The sequence below is a fragment of the Bombus pascuorum genome, chromosome 14 (assembly GCF_905332965.1).
Source record: "Bombus pascuorum chromosome 14, iyBomPasc1.1, whole genome shotgun sequence".
Lineage (NCBI taxonomy): Eukaryota > Metazoa > Arthropoda > Insecta > Hymenoptera > Apidae > Bombus > Bombus pascuorum.
In genome coordinates this window covers 8,291,891-8,316,893 of record NC_083501.1, presented here as the reverse complement: position 1 = coordinate 8,316,893, position 25,003 = coordinate 8,291,891, and the positions used below count along the sequence as shown (strand labels likewise).

The 25,003-nt window shown below is 33.8% G+C and overlaps 1 protein-coding gene across 4 annotated transcripts in view; it reads left to right on the top strand.

Moving 5' to 3' along the window:
* The window catches only part of LOC132914362 (uncharacterized), a 67,475-nt gene that overhangs the window by 24,659 nt on the left and 17,813 nt on the right, over positions 1–25,003 (top strand). Inside the window, exon 2 of one of the 4 annotated variants that reach the window (XM_060973424.1) lies at positions 16,852–18,426. In XM_060973424.1, coding sequence (XP_060829407.1) covers positions 17,535–18,426 — 892 coding nt within the window. In that variant the 5' untranslated portion in view covers positions 16,852–17,534. Of the gene's footprint in view, positions 1–14,095; positions 18,427–25,003 lie in introns of those variants that run through there. The other 3 variants (XM_060973423.1, XR_009659573.1, XM_060973425.1) reach the window with 3 other exon arrangements.

Genomic DNA, 25,003 nt, shown 5'->3' with positions numbered 1-25,003 from the left:
TGCACAAATTATAATTATGAATTAACATTCTTTTGTGTCGACGAAACAAGAGCGAGGAACGTTTTTAACGCTGGCTCGTATACACATTTCATCGAGACGGTCTTAATTTCGCATTTTCTAGATTAAACTATCGTGTCGTGTACGATGGTGTAACACGAACCAACGAAAATAAACGCGTTTCCCACACGCAGTAGAATATGCCCCTCATATGTCAGACACGCGGCTGATTTAAATTTACGAGCTACGAAATGTTACTGATGTTCTAGTGATTGAAATTTAACCTTTCGCTTTGCGGATAGAAAGTTGTTCAAAGCGATTAAATGTCGGTGCCAATGTTAAATGTTAATGTCGAATTAAAATAACTAAATTTATTTAGAGTAGAGAGACTCGCGAAATACGAAACATGGAAAGTACGATAAAGATAAAAATTAAGAGGAAATTAAGTAATAAATGAAGATGACTGATGAGTAAAATGATGATAAATAGCTAGTAAATCACAATAGTTGAAAGATTGAGCAAAGATAATGGGTAATTATATAACTATATTTTAAGGTTGAATAAAAAGTATGTAAAAATTGAGGCAAATCCCATAAAAGTTTAATTATAAACGTAAAGAAATAAATCTGATAGAAAATGATACTCAATATTATTGTCTTTGCTTTGAAAGTTTCTTAAAACTTAGAAAATTTCTAAATTTGTTAAACTTTATATTTTTACTTTATAGAAGCAATTGTTAAATGCGGCATACGAATAAATAATTATAAAGAATAAATATTCGTAATAGTTGTAATAAATATTTTGTAGCAAATATTTATTTGTAAAGAATGAATATTTATAAGAACTTTGAAGAATACTTTTAGAAATTATACAATTCAATATTAATTGGTTTATCTACAAAAAATACTTATTGATAACTGATGAAACAGGAGTTTAATGGAGAAAAAATATCAAGTAGTCAAACCACGATAGAAATAAAATTGAAAGTAAATGAAAAAATAGATCTATTGGAAATACAAATAAAAAGTAGACTAATAAAGAACTATTAATTGGAGAAATGAAAATCTTACGATAAAAATTTAATAAAGTACATACAAATCAGGATAACTTGCTCGAAAATGTAATTATTAACCTAAATAAACTTAAACAAACCTAATAAATACTGTTAATCGAGGACTTAGATTTTATAATGGAAGTTTAAGAAATATAAAGATAGAGCTAAATTTCTTGAAAATGCAATTGTACATATGAAGAAATCAATCTGATAAAAAAGGATGTTGAATAAAAGAAAATTCCCCCTTTTGTCTGAGAAGTTTCTTAAAGTGTAAAAAAGCACCGAGGGTTCTTTAAAATTTCTAAAACTGTGTACTTGAACTTTACATCGTGTCCTTCGCATTAAGTCCTTAATTTTTTCTTATCAGTATTTTCCTGGTTTAATTTAGCAAGCACTATAACGAACCGCTTTTACAAGGTCTGTTAAAAAGATTCCTTTGTTTAAGGCGAGACTAGTTATTTCTATTTACAATGAATGGGTAATTACCACAATAAAATAGTCAATGTAAACAGTTTGTACCTCGTTACTTCAATTTCGTTAAATATGCCACGTTCGCTTATATTAGAAAATTATGTCAGAATGCAAAACGAAACGCGTGGAATTTCTTTTCGAGTAGAAATGGGAAATTTTTGGCAAATACTTAATTTACAAAAGTACGTAAATACCTTTATGTTTTTTAAATATTATTTATAAAATGTAAAAGTAAAATAATCTATAATTTTTACGAAAATGTTTCTTTTGATTTCAGTTATTAAATTAATATTTAATTTTAAGAATCTGCATTAAATGAGAACATCTATTTGATAATGTATCTACTTATATAATTTCATTTAATTCAATTTGATATTTTATCTATCTAAGTGTCTATTTCTGTCAACCACAAGTGATTTATTAAAGCAGTTCAAATGTCATTAATAAAAATGTGGCATGTGATGGGAATGGAAATAAGTATACATATGTGTGAATGATAATACAATACGAAGCAAGAGTAACTAAATGAGGTTTCGTGTTTCATATTAATTTACTAAATTATGTATAGCGAGTTAAATAGGTATATTAAATAACAAATTAGTTTGCAGAATAAATCTAATAATTCTTGATATTACATTGCATCTATGCATTCTCGTATTTTCAAAGTATTATCTACTATTATCGATATAATTTTAAAATCTCAACACAGTTGAGATTATCTTTATTCGCTAAAACAATCTATACGACACTTTCATCTTATTTTTAGTCATAAAACGCTATAGCAAAATTTATACAAAAATCTCTGACGTATCATATACATATGTAGGTATATAATAATTCCAATGTAATAATATTCTGATTATTATGTATAATAAATTTATTCAAAAATCTATGAAACATCATATATATATGCAGGTATATAATAATTCCAATGTAATAATATTCTGATTATTATGTATAATAAATTTATTCAAAAATCTATGAAACATCATATATATATGTAGGTATATAACAGTTTCAATATAATAATATTCTGATTATTATATATAATAAATTATTAAAAACTTCACGGCTTACTATCTGTACATATAATAATTTGATAGTAATAATTTAATAATAATGATAATTTTAATTATTACTAGAGTATTATGTCATGCATGTGTCACATTATATCAACAAAATAATCAAAATTAATTCTCTGCAAAACCAAACTATAAATCAGGCCAGTTTCTAGAATCAATTTACTAAATTATTCCTCCTATTTATTATCAAACTATATAATCGAGCTCGAGAATAAATAACGAAATTGTCGAAACATATTGCATACATGTACTTTCGATTTCGTGTCTGAAACCAATGTTTACCGTCGGAAGCGACAGTCTAAATAGCACTTGTTAAACGACGAATGCAAGCACATCAAGTTATTGAATATGTCTCGTACTGTTCGCGTGGAATTGTGCAATCTGACGTCAGGGTCACGTGGAAGTAGACATGCGCAATGATACCACTTGTTAAAGGCTGCCTTTTCACACCAACTCCTACTGACTGTCTTTTTCACCCCGTGTGGTTACGTGGTTATGCTCTATACCTCTTTGCAGCTGTCAAACGTTCAGCCCTTAATTTTCTGCAAATATACCATCTAATTACACATACATTATCATCCATAAATGTTTAGACGTTTTCAAGTTGTTATCTCTGACAACCATACACTTGGTAGATATAAATAAAAATAATAATTATTATCGATTAGTATGAATAAAAGAGCAATTGAAAGTGGAGGAAAATTGATGACGAGGAAAGATACCTGACTTTTATTCCAGGAATGCTTTTATTCAAGAAAAACAACTTTTCAAAGTTGTTAAGTGCACACGTCTCTTTACACTTTTGCTGGATTAAAGGACGAGAAGGTGCTTGTCCTCTTCCAATCCTAGAAGACAAAAGAAGGTTATTATAGCGTCTGCAATTTCTGGTCAATATATCTCAATCTTTTTAAACAAAATATTCATCGTGTTACTACATTATTTACGTAACATATGTTGGTATACATTTAGTAGCACCTTTATAAAGATATAAGAATTATAAAGATTTATTTACTATGAAAATAAAATGTAGGACTGTAGAGAAATTATTTCATTGGGAAATAATGGTAAGTGCAAATACGTACTTTCTGTAACTGTGCACTGTACATTTCTTGTTTCAGTTCAAACTTACAGACTGTTTCATCCCCATTACACGACGTAAAGAATCAACTGAAACACTTATGGACAGTGTATACCTGTATTGTGTATATGACTATACACTTCTAGTTTGGAATTTCGTCTAACATGTCGAAATTACATCACACTCTCGAAGATCTTTAAGGTTGGGTTTGGAAAACTTGGAACGTCCCTTGGAAACCTCGGCTGTTCTTGAATTGAATTTCCCGCAGACGTTCAAGAGTTCCAGGTTGCTGAATATTTTGACAGTGTTGAATGGAATTCTTTAGCGTCTTGAAAATCTCAGGAAATATTTAGTATCTTAAATTGGACACGTTGGAATAGCGTTAATCTTGCAAGTTTTAGATTAGCCTCTTTTCCATTTGTTTGCATGTATGCAGAAGAGACAGAGATTACGTTAGTTTTATGTACACGATGAAGAAGTTGGAATGATGTTTAAAATACAAACGCACGAGAGCTTAAACCTGGGTAAAGTTCACGGTGGCTACAAAATTATCAAGGTAAATATTCTTTAATTCGTTGGTTACCATCAAACTATAGATAATTGTGCAATTGTGAGAACTTTAAACATGTGGAAAAATAAAATAACGGGTTTGCTATAATATTGGATTGTTGGGAAAGTTGGTAATATTTTTGATGATCGATAAACATATTTTATTACATATTTAATGAGATTGAAAGAGAATAAAATTTTTTTATTTAATTCGTTATTAGATTCTGTTAAGTAACAACGTGCAGAACTAGGTTAAACATTAAGTGCAATAAATAATGAAAAAGTGTACGAATAGATTAATAGAAAAGATATTTTTCTAAGAGATTTCGTTGGGCCTTTTAATCGTCTTTCCTTCTATTTATTCTTACTTCTTCGCAAAATTTTAAGTAATATCTATAACAATATGATAATAAGAAAGTAATATCTAATCTTTATGCGAAATGTAAAAGCACAGAAATGCGAGAAATATCGAAAATATAATATTTCGTTATAATATTTAGAGAATGAAACAACCTACTTAAATTCACAAAGATATGAAGATTTGCATAATCCGTAATCTTGTTCAGACATTTAGTAGGAAGCCAGTGTTTCAGGACAGTAAAACTCGCTTATATTAATGTCGAGAAAGGACAGAGAAGCAACTGAAGATAAATTGAAACTGTTAATTTCAAAAGTTCAGGGAAAAAAGAATAGCTCGTATATTAATCAGATGCAAGTATGTTTAAAACGAGTAAAATATAAATTTAGCAGGGTTAGACATTGTGCTTTGCATACGTTTAAACGTTATATATTTGTTATGCAAAGTTCTAAAGCTACTAGTCGTTAATATTCACACGGCGGCGATAATTCATTACAGCCAGCGTCAATGGAACCGACGTCCCCATCAATCTCGATTAAATTCATAACGAGACCAGGAAATTAGTAGTCGCGATTGAGCTTTCCGTACGGTTAATAATTAATAAAATGTATTATAATTGACTAGCGTGTTACGCGGCCAACGTATTTCATCGCCCAATAATCTGGCACTTTATGATCATCTATAGTGTTGATTAGAAACAATTATAGCGTATCGTTGAGTATATATAAACCACTATTCGTTAAATGAATAAATTATTATTTCAAATAATACAAGGTATATCGACAAACAAGGAATTTTGTAATCATTTTTATGATTCACTGCAGTTAGTCGTAGTTTATCGTCGATTAAGCACGGATCATTATCCACTGCATGAATAAATTTCCATTTCATATGGTAGAAGGTTTGCCATCGACAAATTTCGATGAATTTTATAATTTGTGCTTGTATACGATATACAAAACTGTACAAAATAACCAAGGTAAAATCCTCGTTATAATATTTGGATGAAGCAAATTTTAATTAAAGTTCGTTTCTTTAGTTGGTTCCATAGAATTAAGTGTTTCTATAATTTATGCGGACGCATAAACATGAAAACAGTCTAATTAATAGCTATTCAGTAAACTATTATGCAAGAGGTCTCTAATTATACAAGTTCCGTTGCAGTTTCATTGAAAGACGAGACAAAGTCGAATTAGGAAATTCGGTGCAAGAAAGTGGATCGATAGACGAGCGTTACATGCCCAAAAGGCACGATAATGTGGTTCGTTTCATGGTCCGACGGATGAACTCGTTTATTTAGAGCAACAAGTGCCTGCACATTACGCAAAGCCCCGTTGTATCAGGACTGAACAAGAAATCTTTTGTCAAAGCGACGCTGAATCAGGCGGTTTCAGCCAAGGAAATAACGTCAAAGCCGAAAGACAATAACGGGATAAATCAGTCGAGCCTTTTGTGCAATTTAATTCTACGAATAGTATTAACGACGATCGCCCGTTTAAGCCTTGTATCGCTTCTTCCTCGATCGATTATCTTCGTCAAAGGATCGATCAATTATGCAATTAAGCGCTGATCGCTTAGTAAAGCCGATTGATTAGTAAACAGCTACACAGTGTTCCACGATGTAATCGGATTTCGCTAATAGAAGGGGTTTTCAATGATAGGTGGCAAGTTCTTGGTTACTACTGAAAGAGGAAAATTGGAAGATGACTCGATGAATGGTATTATTAAGTGATGACTGTTTATTGGATGTTCGTTATTTTTATATCGTTCATCCAGCTAGAGACTATTTTATAATTTTCAACGAATTTCGTGTGCTTTGATCGGTGAAGTTTTGTATTTTGAATTCTATAGACCTTACGTATTGTTAAAATTATATGGATTAAGCGTGGAAGATCAAAATTTGAAGAACTCTTAGTTGAGAATCTCACGTTCTAATCTTAAGCACAGAAACTTTGAACTTCGGATTCTATAAGCTGAACACTTAGTTATTCTTTGGTTAAGCCTAAAATATTCAAATCGCAAAATTTTCTACTATGTTGCATTCTTAGGCTTACATTTGTTATTCTTTCATTATACTCTTGAACATAAGGTATTCGAATAATAATTTCTTAGTCGGGTTCTGTATTCTCTATCTTCTGCACTTTGGATTCTTTAAGTATACTGTTCGTTTAAGGATAGAAAAAGTACAAGCTTTTGATTCGTCTAAACATAAAAAACTGTTCAAAATTTTGTCAATTAAGAAATTTGTATTTTCTTAGACTTTGGAGTCTAGTCAATTCGTCTTAAATTCAAAGATTTAAAACGAGCTTTGATTGTAATTTTTAAAGATAAAAAATGTATTCTTTGCATTCGATATTTTGATGCTCGAATAGTTTTTAACGTTAGACTTTAGATCTTCAAATTTAGGCTTTTGGATTTCCGACTTTGATCCTTTAATTTTTAAGCCTTAATTTTCGATTTTCGACTTGGTTTTTTGACTATTAAACTTCGATTTAGAACTTTGCTCCTTTATCCCTAAATATTCAACTGGACCTTTGGCTCTTGAACTTCGATTTAGAACTTTGGACCTTTGTCCTTTGATTTTCAACTTTGATGTACTAACATCAAATTGAAAATTGCAAGCTTTACATCTCTAGACAATAAATCTTAAAGCTTACATTTTTAAACATTGATTTTTCGATCCTCCAGCCTTCAATCTTATATTTAGGGGAACCTTAAATTCTGTATTCTGTACTCTAAAAATCGATACTGAAGCCATTACCGAAGCCATGTCCAAATAGAACCTATCAAAGGAACCAACCTCGTTTATTTCACATCACAATCCACTCCTTCAGCGAATGATTTTAATCTCTGAGAAAGCGATATAAATATCGATAGCCTACAGCAATTGAGATATCAATGATATTTTCAATCATTCAGACATTTTAATTGTTTTTCTCTATCGTATACAATATCATACTAATTGAAAATAGATCATCTGTCTAAACTAACTAAAAATCCTATCTGAGTCACTTACATTGTTCAACATTTTATAGTCGATGAAATTTATCTTAATTTTTTAATTACTAAATTTTGCGAATTTTTACGCAAATTCATATTTTTGGAGATATAATTAAGAAAGTAGAACCTCGGTAGAAGATCGTTTCAGCTAATAAGCATCGCATTACAAAGCGCTACACTTTGAACATCTCAAATATTTCCTCATATCAAGTAAATTTCGTGAAATCACTTCACAGACTAACTACGAATGCCTGTTAATCATTCCGTAATTTGAATATCCCATGTTTAAAAATACGGTGCAAACGTAACAAATGTAATTCCAAGAATCCAAGGATTGCGCATTCAAAAAAAAGAAAAAAAGAGTTCATTCAATTCGTTCTAAGAGATTTAGTAAAACACGGGTCAACGATGACGGACCACCTTGACAGTTAACATGTTGATTAGACCAAGCACAGAGTACGCGGTTAATTAAAGTTACTGCGCACGTTCATTCTGCGACGAAACATCGTACACCCACCACCCTCTGCTGCATAACATTCACCATCCGGCGTTGTAGCCTTTCTTTTGCTTCCCGCACCCATGGCGCAAGGCCGGCGTTTAGGAACATTGCGGACACGCCGTAAAACGCCCACAAGGCCGTGATGACGCGATCAATGACGATCGCCTGAACCATCCTGTTAATCTGAAAATTTGTTTTTAGTCGTCCGCGGACGGAAGCGTGGCGTCTATCACGCCATAAAACCACGCTAATGACATTGTCGATGGGTCTTTTTTTCTTTCAGCTACTTTTTTCCCCTGGATATTATTTTTATGGTTATGGAAGCTACTTTGTGAGCCAGGCTGTGAGCTCGAAATCGATACCGAACGAGCTACACGGGCCTTGTATCCTTTGCGGAAAAAATTATGATCGCCGTTAACGTTACGTATTCCTTTTCCGATGTGTAAGCTTTGGTACTTAGGTTCATGGTTGGTTTTCGTCGAATTTGGAGAAAATTTTAAATGTTGCTATATATAGATCCTCAAAGTTTGGATCGCGAGTTGATTTCCAGAGTCCTCGCAGGATAAATTTGCTCTTTTATTTGTTTTAATTAACAGCAACTATCTTTTTCATTGATTACGTATAGTTGCATAAGACAAGATCAAAGACCAAAAAGAAATTAAATAGTTTTATTTGAACTATATTTCGCGTTTCAGCATCTAAACTTTCACGGCGAATAGATGGCACGTTTGTGTGTCTTCGAGTTTCGATCGTAGTTTTATTAATACATTGTGCTTTTGTTCCGACGTTTCACTTTATCAGGCCAGACCCGAACAATTTTTCGTATTAATAAAACCACGATGGAAGCACGAGGTACACTTGAAAGAATCCCGATACATACAGTGTATTCCCGTACTACGCAGGAAATATAGAACTCGAAGAACCATAAATATGTTATATTTCGTACGATCGCAATCGTTTCAAAGAGTTCCGATACAATGCACCCTCGTACTACACGCGAAATACGTCTGATAATACGAACGACATGTGTAAAAGTATTTTTCTATAGAAAAGAGTCGACATGTTAAATTTATCTAACGCGTTAGATACAAAAGCGTTTATGGCGTATTCTGAGTACTGATCGTAATTCTTTCATCACGTCGTATTATACTTAGAGGACAATAATATACAGACGTGCTACTATATTTGTATAAAATATGCACGTAGCGTGTCATGGTGCACAGATTCTTTGATAAATAAACGGATTAAATTTTGAAACGTCGTAGAGTTTGTAACGGAACGCTTACGTAACAATTTTCCAGCAAGGTTTGCATTCAATCAGGCATATGTTCGAACAGAATCTATCAGGAAAAATGCGATTGTATTATGCATGAACCAAGCCGTGGAACTCTTCGAAGTCTTCGGGATCGATCCATTCTTCGTTCGAGTGATCGATGCAGAAGGATAAGGAGATATAAGTTGAGATTGGTAAAATTGTGTCGGAAATCGAAAGTTTTTTGGGGAAAAATTATTGATAGAATTTTCATCGGAATTTTACCAGAGAAGATTTTGCAATAGAAAATAAATGGAGAAGTTACGTGTCGTATTCCGAGGAAACGATTGCATTAAATATTGTGTCAATCGTATATTTCGAACTTTCTGTGTCGATCTACATTCGGTGATCGATAGAGTAGAATTTAAAAAAAAAAACATCGAGGTTAGTAGAATTGCGTGTCGAAAAAAAAATCGAAATATTTTTCCAGGCAAATTGACATTTACACATACAAGGAAATTTTATGATAGATAGAAAATTAATCGTGAGCGCGTATTTGCCATTCTGTGGCAAGAATTAAATTAAATGTTACATTATATTTATTATATGTTGTTTCGCAGTTTTTGTCTCGATTTATTCATCTTATCGAATTCATTCGATAATCGATGGACTAGAATAGAGGAACAAATTGAGATTGGCAGAATTGTTGATTTATGTCGAAAGTTAAAATTCTGTCGAGAAAATTTATCGAAAAAATTTCCATTCAAATTTCATCAATGGAAAATTAATCCAAAAATTATATAGGTATTTCACGTTTCGACAAAAAATTGGATTAAATATTACGTTAATTATGTAGTTTTCATTAAATGATCAGTGGAAAGAAGTAACAAAATAAATTGAAATTGATAGAATTGTCGATATGTGTTGAAAGTCGAACTTTTTTCGAGCTTTATACGTCGATGGAAGATTAATTGAAGGATTAAAATAATTGAAAAATTAAATTTGAACACTTTATGTGCGCTGACTGTATATTGAATGATTTTATTTAAATGATGTATTCCGAAGCTTAACGGAATATTCAATAACATGTCACATATTCGAATATCTGCTGGTTTCATACAAAACATGATAATTGGCCCAGATTATCAGCGAGAGAATTTAATCGATCAGAATCTTATATGAATACAAAATAATGATTCACAATCTACAACAAGTATTTTAAAAAATGATGAATTAAGAGCAGTCTATTTATAAATATTCATCAGAAACATATATTTCTCTTCCGATGTCTGAGAAAATGTAATATACATATAGAGAAAATTTATTATAATATAATATAATATAAATATATTTATTATAATATAATATAAATTTATTATAATACAGAAAGATCGGTTGGATCGCTTTTATTGATTAACGAATTATACAACATAGAAATTATTGCTTGCAGTAATAAATACAATTAAAAATTGTTTATGATTGAAAATTGTTGCTTTTAAAAGAAAATAGATGTCTTGACCAAAATAATATGTAGCATATTATTTTCTACTTCTTACTTATACGATATAAAAAGAATAATATCGAAAAAGGATATCAGAAGAGAAACTCTCATATTTTGAGTTCTTAATTAAAAGCTGTGAAGCACAAACAATGTGCAAAAATATGCAAAATATCGTAAACAAAGTAAGATTATAAAATTTAATCGCATAACATAGTCAATGAATCTGACATTTGACAGTTTCATTATTTTAACCATTGACATTTATAAATCCAAGCTTATATTAAAACATGTATCAAAAAATATATATATCATACACGTAATATAAAACGTATAAAATTTATATTATTTATAAAGAATCACATCCATTTTCATCATGTTCATTTCATTGTAAACAAATTTAATTATTTTAAAAGGAAGACAAATTTGTATATTGCGAACTGAAAGTATGAAACAGACTTCTATTTATATTCCATTATTTTATGAATCTGTATAAGCAATTTAATAATCGTTTTGCATTTAACTCTACCAATTTTTCGATCTTTCCTTTACACCTTCCTTTTCTTTGTGTTTCATTATAATACGTTTAAAAAACTTATTCGTTATTCACCGGGTAACCAGACAGAATAATAACATTGTTCTCTTGTATATGACGGGAAACAAATGGATAGAAGTTTCGTTATCGCCAACTTTGATAGGAAAAATATATTGAAGGCAGCGAAACATCCTTCGTGGAGAACAATAAGAATAGAAACGGTATTCGCGTGAATATGAAAGTGAAGGACCGTCGTAACGCTAAAGCATGAAAACCAAGAAAATCCACCTAAGCGATCGCTTTAGAATGAACGCCTTGGCGTAACCTTTAAGCCATAAAGCCATGTTCAAGGTATAAATAAGCAGAGCAGAGGATATCTCGATTTCTTTATATTCCATAAAGTAGCGTCCGATCTTCTCCTTCCTTCTTTCTTACGGTGCAAAACACAATATCCGTGTTTTAAGAATGAGAGAAAAACGGAAATACGAATATTCACGAAGAAACAGTAGATTGAAAAGCTGAAAATTATTCCTTTCAAAAATGAAATTTTTTTACGAGCTGCCTTTTTCTTTTTTTTTTTTTTTTTTTTTTTTTTGATAGTAGAAACTTCGAAAAAGGCATAGTAGTAGCTTCAAGATACGATTCTTTTATGTACACGTTTTGTCCAAACATAGTCTGATATTTAAACGATATTAATGTTGAATTAATTGAATTAATTCGCGTGTTATATTTTCTGAAGTAATATGGCCTTGTAAATATTATCTAAAATAATATTATCTTGTAAATATTGCAGGAAATAATATTATCTTGTGTCTCGACTAAATATTGTCTGAAAACGTCTAACTGTTTATATTTTAGCACGTTAAAACCAGATTTATCTAAATTTCACGTTTCACCCGTAACATAACTACGCTACATGAGTAAAGCGTGGAACCTTGCAAATTTAACTATTATCAAATACGACGAGCGTGGTAACTGTGCTATCAAAATAAGGAAGTTCTCTTCTAAGGCACGGTGGTATGGAAACTTGGTCGAACTGTTCTAATTATTGGATTTTATGAGTACTTCGTAACGTGTTGACACTTCCTTCCTTTGATCGTAAAGGTATCCTTCAAGAACACAAGAAACTATGAAGTTTCGTGGCTAGCGAACAACTCAGCAAATTCAATGGAAGTTGGTTTTGAATTACAGGAAGCAAGTAAATATGAGAGTATAAGCCAGCTGCAAATGTTTATGCATTTATCGCGAGTGTAAACATGGAAAATGTAAAGGGAAAACATATTTTTATTCGTGCTGTGTGAAAATATGAAATTCTGCGAAACATTTGTATATAGGAAATCTGCGAAAATATTTTTTACGAATGATTAGTAAACAAATACAGTGAATTTTATTGTTCAATATGATTGCATTCTTTTGTCAAGCAAATTATTTATAAAGTTTCACTAAATAATAATACTTCGCTCGATACTGTGTTATTATACCAAATAACAGAAATTTATTTAACAAATTTCCTAAATTAAATAATGAAAATAATCTAGGAAATTTAATAGACTAAATAATAAATCAAAAAATACAAATAATTTTGTCGATTTTCATTAAACTACATATGCTAAATAAGTGAAATATATTTTCTATATATTTCTCTACATCTAGGTTTCTCTAGATCAAAGCACTGCCACAAGTAGTGAAAATAAACAATTCAATAAATTTTCATCAAACGATATTTCAAATAAATCAATTTCAAAGAAAGATATTTTATCTTCAGATTTGTACTGGTAGTATAAAAAAAGTATAAAATACTTGATTTCTAACTAGAAACCAAACCAGCAGAATGTTTCACAACACGTTAAAGCGAAGTGTTTCGACAATCATCGTCTAACTCGTTGGGGCTATTAAAATGATGCATTAATCTAACCAGCCATTGTTTCGTGCCATTAAATCCTCCCGAGATGTCTATCAACCAACCCCGACGATCGTATTTGCTGACTTCCTTACGAGCTTTCCGCGAAAGCAGAGTAAATAACAGTTTGTTGAACTTTGTAAAGCGAGTGCAACATTGAATGGATGCTCATCAATCATAGTAGCCACGTGTATTCGAATCTTGCTTGTCTGCGTTCACACTTGTCGTGTCACGCATATTTCACTTGTAAAATCCGTTTCCACTAGCATATACAATTCGATGTTGAATGAAAGTGTCAACGATTTGGTTATATACATATCGCTTTTATGCTGTCAGAATATTCATCGTTGAAATATCGCTGGCTATCAAACTCTGGCTGAGATATTTATTAGATAGAATTTGTAATAACACATCGAGTACCTCCGTTTCACGTGGGTTGACTAGCTAGTGCAGTTTAAACACTCGCAGATCAATATCTTTAAACTTCTTCCCAATCACCAAAGCCATTTATTCTATGCATATAGAAACAGAACTATTAATAATAACCCGTTTTATAGATCCTTATCTTTCTTTAGAACTTGTATCTTATCTACATTCTAATCTACTTCACACATTTACCTAATTTACATTCACACATTTACACATTTACACAATTATACCTTTATCTATAGTAATTCAACAAGGCAGTTCTATTTAAATATGTAATAATTATTCGATTTAATGGTTTAACAAATTATCGTTAAATTCAAGTGACTTATTTGAAAAAAGTAGGAACAATTAAACAAATTTTACCGAGTCTAATAGACGATGTACATAGGTTTGGATATCATCGTAATAAATCATCCCAAGTGTCTAATTAACAGCACAACATCCCAAAACCTTAGTAACTAAAGAACCAAAACAACATTTTCTTTTACAAACAGATGAAATTAATTGAATAATTATGCATTTGCCAAACTATGTAGCCGATAATCCCAAGTAATTGTCTTACGATCTTGCTTATTAACTTCATTCATAAAATATTTTATGAATCCAATGAGATCATCTTCGACTCAATCGTCTCATAAACCAACCTACCACAACCAAAAAGTCCTCGAGACCAGCCATCACTCAACAACCGTCTGATTCAATTTCTTTTGCAAGTTGCCCACATTTACCCGCAACAGCTGTTAAGTTGGCGAAACGGTGACTACATGGAGGCAGCAGTCTGCCGCCCGCCACTCGCCCGCTATAAAACCTCTCTCCATAAAAGACCTCTCTTTCAAGACCCAGACATATCCAAGACCCACAGAATCACACGCGAGTCGGATTCGAAAAGCACGTTAAAACGAACAGAGAAAAAAAAGAAACGCAAAACAAAGGAAAATAAAAGCGAGAGAGAGAGAGAGAGAGAAAGAAAGAGAAAGAGGGAGGAAAAGGCACAAGTGTTGGCCGGTGTGTGAGACTCGATGCGGAACGGAAGCGTGAACGATGCACGGGGTGGCCGGGGCCGGGTTAGCAGCGTTAGAGTCCGGGGGTGAAAAGGGAAGAGAACGGCAGGTGTCTCGATGGGGTGGTAGGGAGATGCGCGGTGTATTAAACCCGGTGACTCTTGCCGCGCAGCGTGGGAGTTAGTTCTGGTGAGGGCGCCAGCCAGCTCACTCGCTAAACTAACCCACCGTCCCAACCCTTCGATCCTCCATCCCTCGACTTTCGGCCAACAAAGCAACATCCACGGCCGCAACCTCCTTTCACCGACTCCGCAGCCGCTGTTTTTTCGCGACTTCCTGCCCGGCCCGCGTCTAAATACCGTACGGCGTACTGAGAAAGGAAAAGGAATCGGTGACCATTCAACAAACAGGGAACGAACAACTTTTCTTTGGCATTCTCGCGTCTCCCAGAACCTACGTGTATACGTACGTTACGTATACTCTGCTCGCGGCAAAGGCGAGCATGCGAGCAACACAAACTCGTCGCAAGAGAACGTAACAGCTGAGCATAGAAGAATAGTAGAAGAAAGTGAATTCATTTTTGAAGAGGTTCGAACGAACAACGAATAGTACGAGGCAGCGGGATATAACAAGATTAGAAAGGAAGGAGGAAACAGGTTGGTCCCCGTGGTTACGTCGATCGACGCGTTTTTAACCGGACGTTCTCGACGTCATCGTCGTGGATGACGAGTATCAGCGAACGACAGTCAGCAACATGTTAGTGAACTGGTGTTCGCACCATTTTGTGTTCGCGTGATCCGGTCCGTCGGTGATGAACAAACTGGATGAAACGGTAGCCCGTCACGGCAAGAATAAACTAGCCGCTGAATAAACCAAGTTTAAACACGAGTACGTTTACGGGTATTGTAATCGACTGTAAAACGAGTTTCCACGAGTAGAAGGTCGTTGAAAGTTGTTGAAAGAGTATCAACGATCATCGATCAGACTTTGGAGGATTTTACGTGCGAGAACTGCGAAGAAGAAGAAAAAGAAGAAGAAGAGTGTTGTGTGCGACGGGAAACAGAAGATTTGAACTTGGCAGGGAAGGTTATCTGTTAATCGTATCGCATGAGAAAAGGTCCCACGGTGAGAAAGAGGCGCAGAAGGGCGAAGATATCGCAGCACGCAGTCACAGAAGCAAGTATTTCGCACAGAAACACACGTTAAATCATATGTAAACACATCATATTCTGTTAATACACTGGGTAATGTTCCGCAACTGCACCTTTGCCCGATAACTTTCTTTTTTCTCTATATATACGTGCACATAATATATATATATATTGTATTCTCTCTCTGTTCACACGCGCCGCCTGTGTTGTGTCACACTCTATCACTGTATGATCGATGTGCGTACTATGTTCTTCTACTCCTTCGGTGTTTTCGACGTCACGACGACCAGCTGTGTCGTCCGGCGCCTTAATTAATCCCCTTCCTCCCCACCCCCCTCACCCCCCAAACCAGGAGCACGGTTTTGCACATTTTTCGGGCACCTGTTGATCTCTCTCGTACTACATAGCCACTTTTCCGCACTTTAAAGTCGTTCGGAGAGTTCGATGTCACCGCTGCACGCCGTGTCACACCGCACGTAGAATCTTGTATAACGCCTCACTGGCACACAAGCACCTCCAAAAGTCAAGCACCGTGAACCGACACACGGGGTCCTTCGACAGCATGGAAACCAGAGATAGAAAGCAGTTTTCTATGACGTCATCGAGGACAGTAAGTGTCTAATTTAAGACAGAGACCAGTATAGAGAATCTGCAGACGCAGCCAAAGGACCGCAAGTGGTCGTGGATCCTGGAAATTGGACTTTCGATTTCTACCGGGGAAAGTAGAGGGATCAGAAAGTGGAAAGTAGCATGTTGTAATAGAGACAGAGGAGAGAAAGAATCGCGATGCAGGCAACAGGGAGAGAGGACAGGGGTAAGAGCAGGAGGACCAGGAGAAAAATCGAGTTTCGTTGTTGCCCACACTATCGAGCACCTTAATAAGTATCCACGACCAGCACCAGCACCATTCATCACTGGCACTGCATATTATTCTTCAGACACACGCCTTAGTGTCGACTAAGAGCCATCCTTTTTTTTACTAACGGCCTGATTTCAGGACGCGGAAATCCTCGAGAGCCTCTGTTGTCATTGAGTGGAACGAATCGTCGGGAATTTTCGGAAATGCGACATTAACGAGACACGATCGTGGACTGTGCAACGATCGCCGACAGAATCGAGTCGAATCGAAGAGAAGCGAAGAGAAGAAGGAAATCGAAAGAGAATAGAATAGGTGATGTTCTTATTGATCTCCCTATTCCGATTATATCCGAAGATTTAGAAGAGTGTTCGATGAAAGAAGAAAAGCAGCAAAGTAGAAAGACGAGAGATAGAATAAAAGTAGTTGAACGCGTTTAAGAAACGTTTCGTTTCCCATGTAACGGATGCCTACACGGTTATCGATTGATCGCCGGTCATCGCTCATCGTCCGCGTTTTCTTCCCTCAAGTCGCTCCCTACAGAAACGCTTCCTCCCCCTGCACAGCTAACGAAAAGTCGGCCTAAACTCTCAGCGTCGTGCCTTTTGACTGGCAAACGAAAATCGAGCGCGGTACGTGTATACAATAAAAAGCGCTAAAAACGAAACAACATACAAAAAAAAAAGAAAAGTAACAAAGGCGAAACTACATAAAGAATCTACCCAAGAAGAGAGAAAAGAAGAAGAGGAGAGAAACAAAAGACACTTAATTTTTAATCGATTCGAAAGCCAGCCCGGTTAAATCCGGTGAAAATTGTAACATATATGATGGCGGTATGCATGTTCTGGCTTCTCACGTACGTGGGACAAGGGCTAGACCTGGCCGTGGGGAATCGTCCGGTGATCATCATGCAGGGTGCACAGGAGCAGGACTATCGGCACGGTAGCGGGATCAGAAAGAAGAGCGAGCTAAACTCGGTAGGCAATAACCTGTTGCACTTCAGGATATATCCTCCCGAGGCCTCTCACCGAGACGACCTGTCCAACTGGTTGCTATTGAACGACGAGCCACGAATTTCCTCGTGGACACCAGCTGGTATATTGATCGACGATATGATCAGAGAGCCTAGGGAGCTACAGACTGTATTCTTTGCCCTGTCACCCGCTATGTTGAACATGCTCTACTCGGAATACATGAACACGGCGACGCAACCGGGCGAACAATTTCTACACGAGGATCAACAACAACAGCCAATGGGCGGTGGTCCTCTGGGTAGTCAACGTACTAAGAAACTACGAATCGACTGTAGACACTCAAGAAACACGGTCAGCCTGCCTATAAGAGTATGCGACGACGAAACAGGACGCAAGAGCTTTCAAGAAACCAGACAATCGAACTACGACGATCTCTTCGAGCACAAGTTAAACACTGCTGCGAACATGAAGACTGACTCGATATCACGGGGACCTGAGAAGTACAGGGATTATCAGAACGGCGCGACGTTTGTGTCGAGACCACCGTTTGGCCTGGACACAGTCAAGCCTCCCGGAAAGAGAAGCCAAACTCTTGTCGGACGCCGCTCCATCGACCTCTCCGGAGAGTCGACTCCGCATCAAGCTCAACCGCCGTCCTCCCCCGGGAACGGCATCAACGTCGCTTCTCAAATTATGTTCAGATCCACCAGGGGAAGCATACAGTACGACGTACCGCAAATCGGTGAGTGTTGCATTTTCGTGTTTGTTTGAATGGGATTTGGGCTGTGGAGAAAGTTCGTGATGTTTTTCATAGTTGAATTATAGCTCCCATAGCGCGTTATACATGCATACAGTAACTTATGAAAGTAATTTCAAAATTTATAGAAACGTTTTGCGAATATATTACGCGTGCTATACAAAACATTTCGCAAATGTAAATTTCGCTAGCAACGAGATTTGACTACCATGATTATATTGTAACCTCTATATATGCATATTTAGATTTGTTTTAAATTCTATCAATATAATCATGACAATTGTATCTCGTTACAATGCTAAGGAAATTTTTTAATGTTTTATATAACACATACAATATATAATATGCTCGATTATGAAGAAAGCATCTATTGAAGAACCAATTTGTAACAAGTCGATATACCAAAACTTTTGCATTAACATTAGTGTACTAACATTTTAAACAGTGATGCTTTATAATAAAAGTAGTTACTGTTTGTCTTCTTTATGTCTACTGAGTTTTGTCTAAAACTAATGAAACTTAAAATAGTGAAATCTCTGCTACCATGAATTTTTTATTCAAGTATTATCTACGGGAAACACATACATTTTTAAATTTTTCTTTATAGAAATCTTATTTTTCGGAGAGTCTTAGAGAATTTTGAGTTTACAGGAAAATACGATTTCTTCGTTCGTACTTTTAAGAAAGTTTATACTTTCAGGGAAATTATCGAAACTTTTAAGCTACAGTTGGATAAAATCTTCTCTTAGAATATGAATTTTTTATGTGCATAGGGCCGACGAAGATGTCGAGTTGTATTTCTATCTTTAAAGAAAATGTAGAAGATTTGAATCAAAAAATTGATTCAAGCTACAGCTAAATTATACTTTTGCTTTATATTTTGATAGTAGAAGTTTTTTTAAAGTAAAAATCGATTAAGAGAAAATAGATGTTCTGTTCTTTCAATAATTATTGAGAATCTTGAATTCGGTCTAAATCTCGTACTCATTCGACATTATCATTGATTCTGAATAACATAATAGTAGATAGATGACGGTATTTATAAATCTGTCACCGAGTTCTGTTTATAAAGTTTATAAGGAACAATCTATAATAGTTCTAAAAAACCTAAATTTGAAGTGTATGTCTATTTTCATAAAAAATTTGACCAACAAATAGATTCGTTAGAGAAGTACTTAATAGGAAAATACATTTCTGTTAAAATTGAAATGTTAAAAATATGTTAATACTATATATATGTTATATATATATGTTATATATATATATATATGTTATATATATATATGTTAATACTATATATATTTATAAATAAATATTGACATTAGATATTAATATTGGAATTTATATATTATAGCATAATATATTATGCAATAATTTATTACATTTTTGCAATGACTGACTAGTTTTATTATTCCAGATTTATAGAACCATTATTTTTATTCAAAAATTGCAATGAAGCTGTTGCAGTTTCATGATTTATAACTTCTCTTTAAATTAACATATTAAAAAATTGTCTAAATAAAATAGCTGATTCGTGTTCCTACATAGCAATCTTTATGGCACTTTTATAAACTGATATAAGAAAATTACAGGGTTATCATAATTCTTCAAAATAGTCAGTAATTAAATTTCGGTAATTTTATTATAAATCTATCTAACATTCAATATCTCGCGATAGTTCATAGAAAATTTCTTTTTCTTCAACCTTTTGCTCTGAAATATCGAATTATGTCCCTACATAGCCCAGATTATAGATCAAATACGACGAATGTAAGTTGTTCTAATATCAAAGCTCAACTTTAACTCTGACTTCACTTACATTAAGAGACTATAGTTTGCTGAATACAAATTATCCATAATATTTTGTAGTTTTGCTTTGAACATTATACTAAAGCAATAAATAGGTAACATTATAGTATATATATATATGTGTACTTATGAGCAAAATCATAAGCCAGGAGATTAATGTGGCTGACAAGGTCGATATATGAGAATTTAATAGACGATGTTGAGCCGTCAAATTCGAACTTCGGAAAGACGATATTTCACGCGTACAGTAACAAAACTTCAACTATTTCTTGCAACTAAATTTATCTTGAAACTAATTCAAACTAGTACGACAGACTCAAATTGAACATACGTCGAGTTCATTTCGACACGTGTAACTGTGACTGTATAGGGTACAGTTGTCCTTCAGAATGCAAGTTATTCCTCGAGCTCGTCCTCTGGAATCCATTTACTCTGAATTACAGAAATTTTCACTGTTCTTTTACGTGTGTAGCGTGGTGGCTTGAAACTAATTTCGGAAGTCTCCATTCACGTATTTTCCAAACATACAGAGTACGAACGTAATTGTTTCTATTGCAATTTGTCTCTAATCATCGTTCTATTCCCAACAACATTCTGCTTTCGTTGTTTACAATACCGTCTCATTCAACCTGTTTTCTTTAACAAAGAAAAGCTACGGAGGGCGTATAAGCTGTCACGTATCGAACAATCATTTCGCTTCCTACCAGTCTCTATAGATTCGACATTTCTCTAATCTAGTACTATAAATTTTCTCTATAATATGTATGTATTTAGAGTCACTTTTATTTCGATTTATAACATCGTTTAAAAAGTGTAACTTGTCCTCTATTGCACTAATTCTATTAGGCTTTACGATCATTGTAGATGTATATGATAGTAAAGCATTACAATTTGATACAATTGATTTATGAATGGTACTAAAAAAGATGTGCGTGTTTAAACAAAGTAACATTTTTATGAACATTAGGCAAACAAATAGAATTTAAATAGAAATTTATTCCTCTCACCTGGTAGATATTTTAATACATAAATATATATTAATAATAAATACCTTACTTTGGATACTTTGTTTTACATTTATATACGTTATGTGCATTCTGTACATATTCGTACTTGAAAATTTTCTATAACATTCACAGCCTATTTATTTAAGTGTATAATTAAACTTTCATACACATAGTTTGTTGTATTAACAAAAACTAGTCCGGTCTACATAGCAGAAGTGCTTTCAGTAATGCTACACCTACATCGAGCGAAAGGGTTTAATCTACCATACTGAATATTCAGATCGATTAGTTCAAATTATTCGAAGCGTTAAAGCCTTTCGTCACTCTGTGTCAGGAATTTAATCGCATTCTCTCGGTATCTTGCGATTAATAAACGTTTGAAATGCTTAAAAGTTCGTAGCGAAATGTTTGAAATCTTTAGACGCTAATATATTTCTATGAAAATAGAATGTTTTCTTGCAGTTACTTTTTGCAATTGCAATTCAGTAATTTCGTGACTTCTCGATGAAAATCTTTGAAGTAATTTTTATTCATCTCTACAGTATTCAATTTCTTACTATAATACAAGCATCATACATGAAACCACAGAAAAAGAATAGGATAGCATCTTCTTTGACTTTTTTTTATTAAAAGAATATCTTAATCTAAAATAACTAAGAGTGGAAATAATCTGTTTCGTTCGAAGATATAATTGACAACCTTTTGTAGAAGCCAAAGACTATAACAGTTAAGATAAACAATATTTCAATGCTTTTGTTATTTTAATATCGCTATATTTTTAAAATTAACATTACAAAATTTAAATATACACGTTTAGCTCTAAAATTAAAAGGGCAATTTTTGGAACACAGAATTAATCAGCAATGTACTGAATTTTAAAATTGCTTCTCTGTAAAAGAAATTAAGAGATCTTCCTCTGTTACGCAACGCTAAGGAAATTTCAAAATTTTTCGTATAATGTAATAATTAGTGCATTCGTAAAATATTTTCAAGTGTTCGAATACTTTCGTGAGTTACTGTATCATATCTCTCGCCTGTGACTTTCAAATAGTCTTCCAATCTCGCCACATATATAATAAAATATATCAACCGTGAAATAGGTCGAAATGTTTTCGAGCAATCGGTTAGAGATCAGTGAACGTCGGAGCAGAAAATTTTGAAGAAAATCGATCTATTCAATATGGAATCGTTTTTTCTGTATGGTAGAGGTTAGCTGTGTTTGACGAACTCTCGAATTCAATGAGAGGAAACTAATTGATTGGATATCTCGCCTTGAACTCAAAACGAGCGATTTTTCATTCGTGTGAAAAATTGAGGAGCCGAAAAGAGATGACGTTGGAAAAATGGAGGGCAATTTCTTGCCGATGCTACTCGTCGAGTGTCCTTTACATGTCAACCCCTCGGGGACCAATTTTCCATATACATTGCCATTTGCAAAAAGCCCTTGGGCTACTTTGAATTACAGTGTATAATATCCTCGATAACCGACCTGACCAAGAACTGATCATTCGTATCTCCTGTTTTAACATTTAATGAAAAGTTTCGTTTGCGTGATATTATTAGAATTTAAATAATGCTATCAGGTATTTTCATTCGAACCTCTCGAAAGCCAAACTGACCAAGTCCATTTTTTCGTCAATTTCTTAAATTTAATTGCATACAATTGCAGTCAAAAGAGTGTTTAAAATTTGAACTATGAGTATTAATAACTTTGTACTAGATATTTTTCACTATGTAATAACACTCATCTATTTCGAGAGATATATAGTACGTCTATTCATCGCTCCTGTAAAACAGAATTGCTTTTTCTACTAAATTCCTGTAATAAAGTTATAATAAAATTACTTCTCAAACTTGCTTCTGTTCGTCACTGTAAGTAGACGATTAATATTCAATTTCTAAAAAAGAATTTATATACTTCCATGAGTTCATTCGTTACATTTACAATATATTTTTATTTAAATTTAAGGAATACAGATCAACATGCGTAAACGATATTTCAGCAAAGAACTTGAAAACCCAAGATTATTATGATTATTATTAGCTAAATCATAAAAGAAACAAAATTTCTTCGTTACTCAATGGTGGAATAATTAATAACATTTTATTCCAAAGCGATTTTCTTTTTAATGTACTCTTCTTATATATATCACTCTTCCAGTAGAATCTGTAATTTATGCTTCTACATCAAAACGATAAATTTTGTCTGACGTATAGCCATTCATAAGATCGAAAAAGTTAATCATGAGATCGCTGCGCGTAATTAGCGTAGAACTTTTTGCTCATTAGCTGGTATCGATTTTTTTTCAAGCCGCGATACGCGTGGTTTGAGCTCTTTAATGACTTTTATCGCTACTAGTGATCACGATGGCACACCCTATGACCGATGTCCAGTTGGATTACGGCGAAACGACAATTTAATCGCCGGTTCCGTTTCACCGTTGCACGCTGCCCGTTTCCGGAAAATGAAAAGTGACGGACGCTTGCGGGTCGCAACGTTAATTCTGTTCGAATAACCTTTCAGGGGCGGAGGTGGTACAGAGAATCGGTTTATCGGATTTTAGTCCAGTTGATACTCTACTACCTGTACGCTACGCGAGGTGTCGCTGATTAAATGATGCTGTCATTTGCTCCTTCAACCTTCCTTTCTGCCTTTCGTTTGCTTTATCAACGTAGAACAAGGTAAAGATGTTATATACAAGTAGTTGAACAGCCGTGATTAAACAATGACCGTTAGGATTTACAGTTACAGGCTGGTAAAAGTATTTTTGAAACGTTTACAAGTAGAAAACTTTCATGAATATATTATGTGCGTCCTAGTAAACTTCTTGAAATTTCGTTACCAACGATGCAACGTGTCACGACTGTGGTAATTATAACAGTAAAATTTCAAACTCGCCACAACTCGCTACAATTACAAGTTATGTTAATTACAATTTTCAACAAGTCACAAACTACAAGTTATTATAGTGTACTAATAAATTCTCTTGTTATATCTTGATAACACATTTGAGAAGAAAATAAATGATATTGTAGGAACAAATTTTACAAGCTACGAGTCAGCTTATGCCGTTTCACATAGAATTATAAAATTTTAAAAGAGAAGTCTATAATCTAACTTCTAGCTTGCGTCCTCGTTAATATTATTACGTGGTTGGTGAATGATTATACAAGAGAGCACGTATATACCTGTCAATCAATAAAGGTACTTAAAATTCATTATAGAACATGTTGCACTTCATATCATCTCATTTTGTCTTGAAACATCTTTTCCCATCTGTTATTCTGCCTTTAAAAATGCAACCTGAACCAATTCTGCGTATGAACAAATCTTTAAAAATCGTAATATCGAACGAACAAAGAAAAGGAGCACGCGGCGAGAAAACAGTCGCGAAAAGTGATGGGAAAGACAAGCACGTTGAAATTATTTCAACTGTTTAACCACAACATCTGTCCGTGATTTTCCTTCCTATTCTATAACAGTTATGAACTATTCAAATATTCTAGCATTTAAAAACGTGTCAAAATGTTGTCCAAGACAAATAAAACTTATTCATATGGTATTCCGCTTCACAATTTTAAACATTTAGTCACACAATTACACCCTGATACTGAATTATTATTTATTATTAAATTTAATTTCATCATTCTATAATTTCTATAATGAAATTTCATTGGAGAATAAAATTCCAAAAAAAGCCTGTTTAAGCGCTTTATGGTGTATTTAATATGTTACACAATTTATC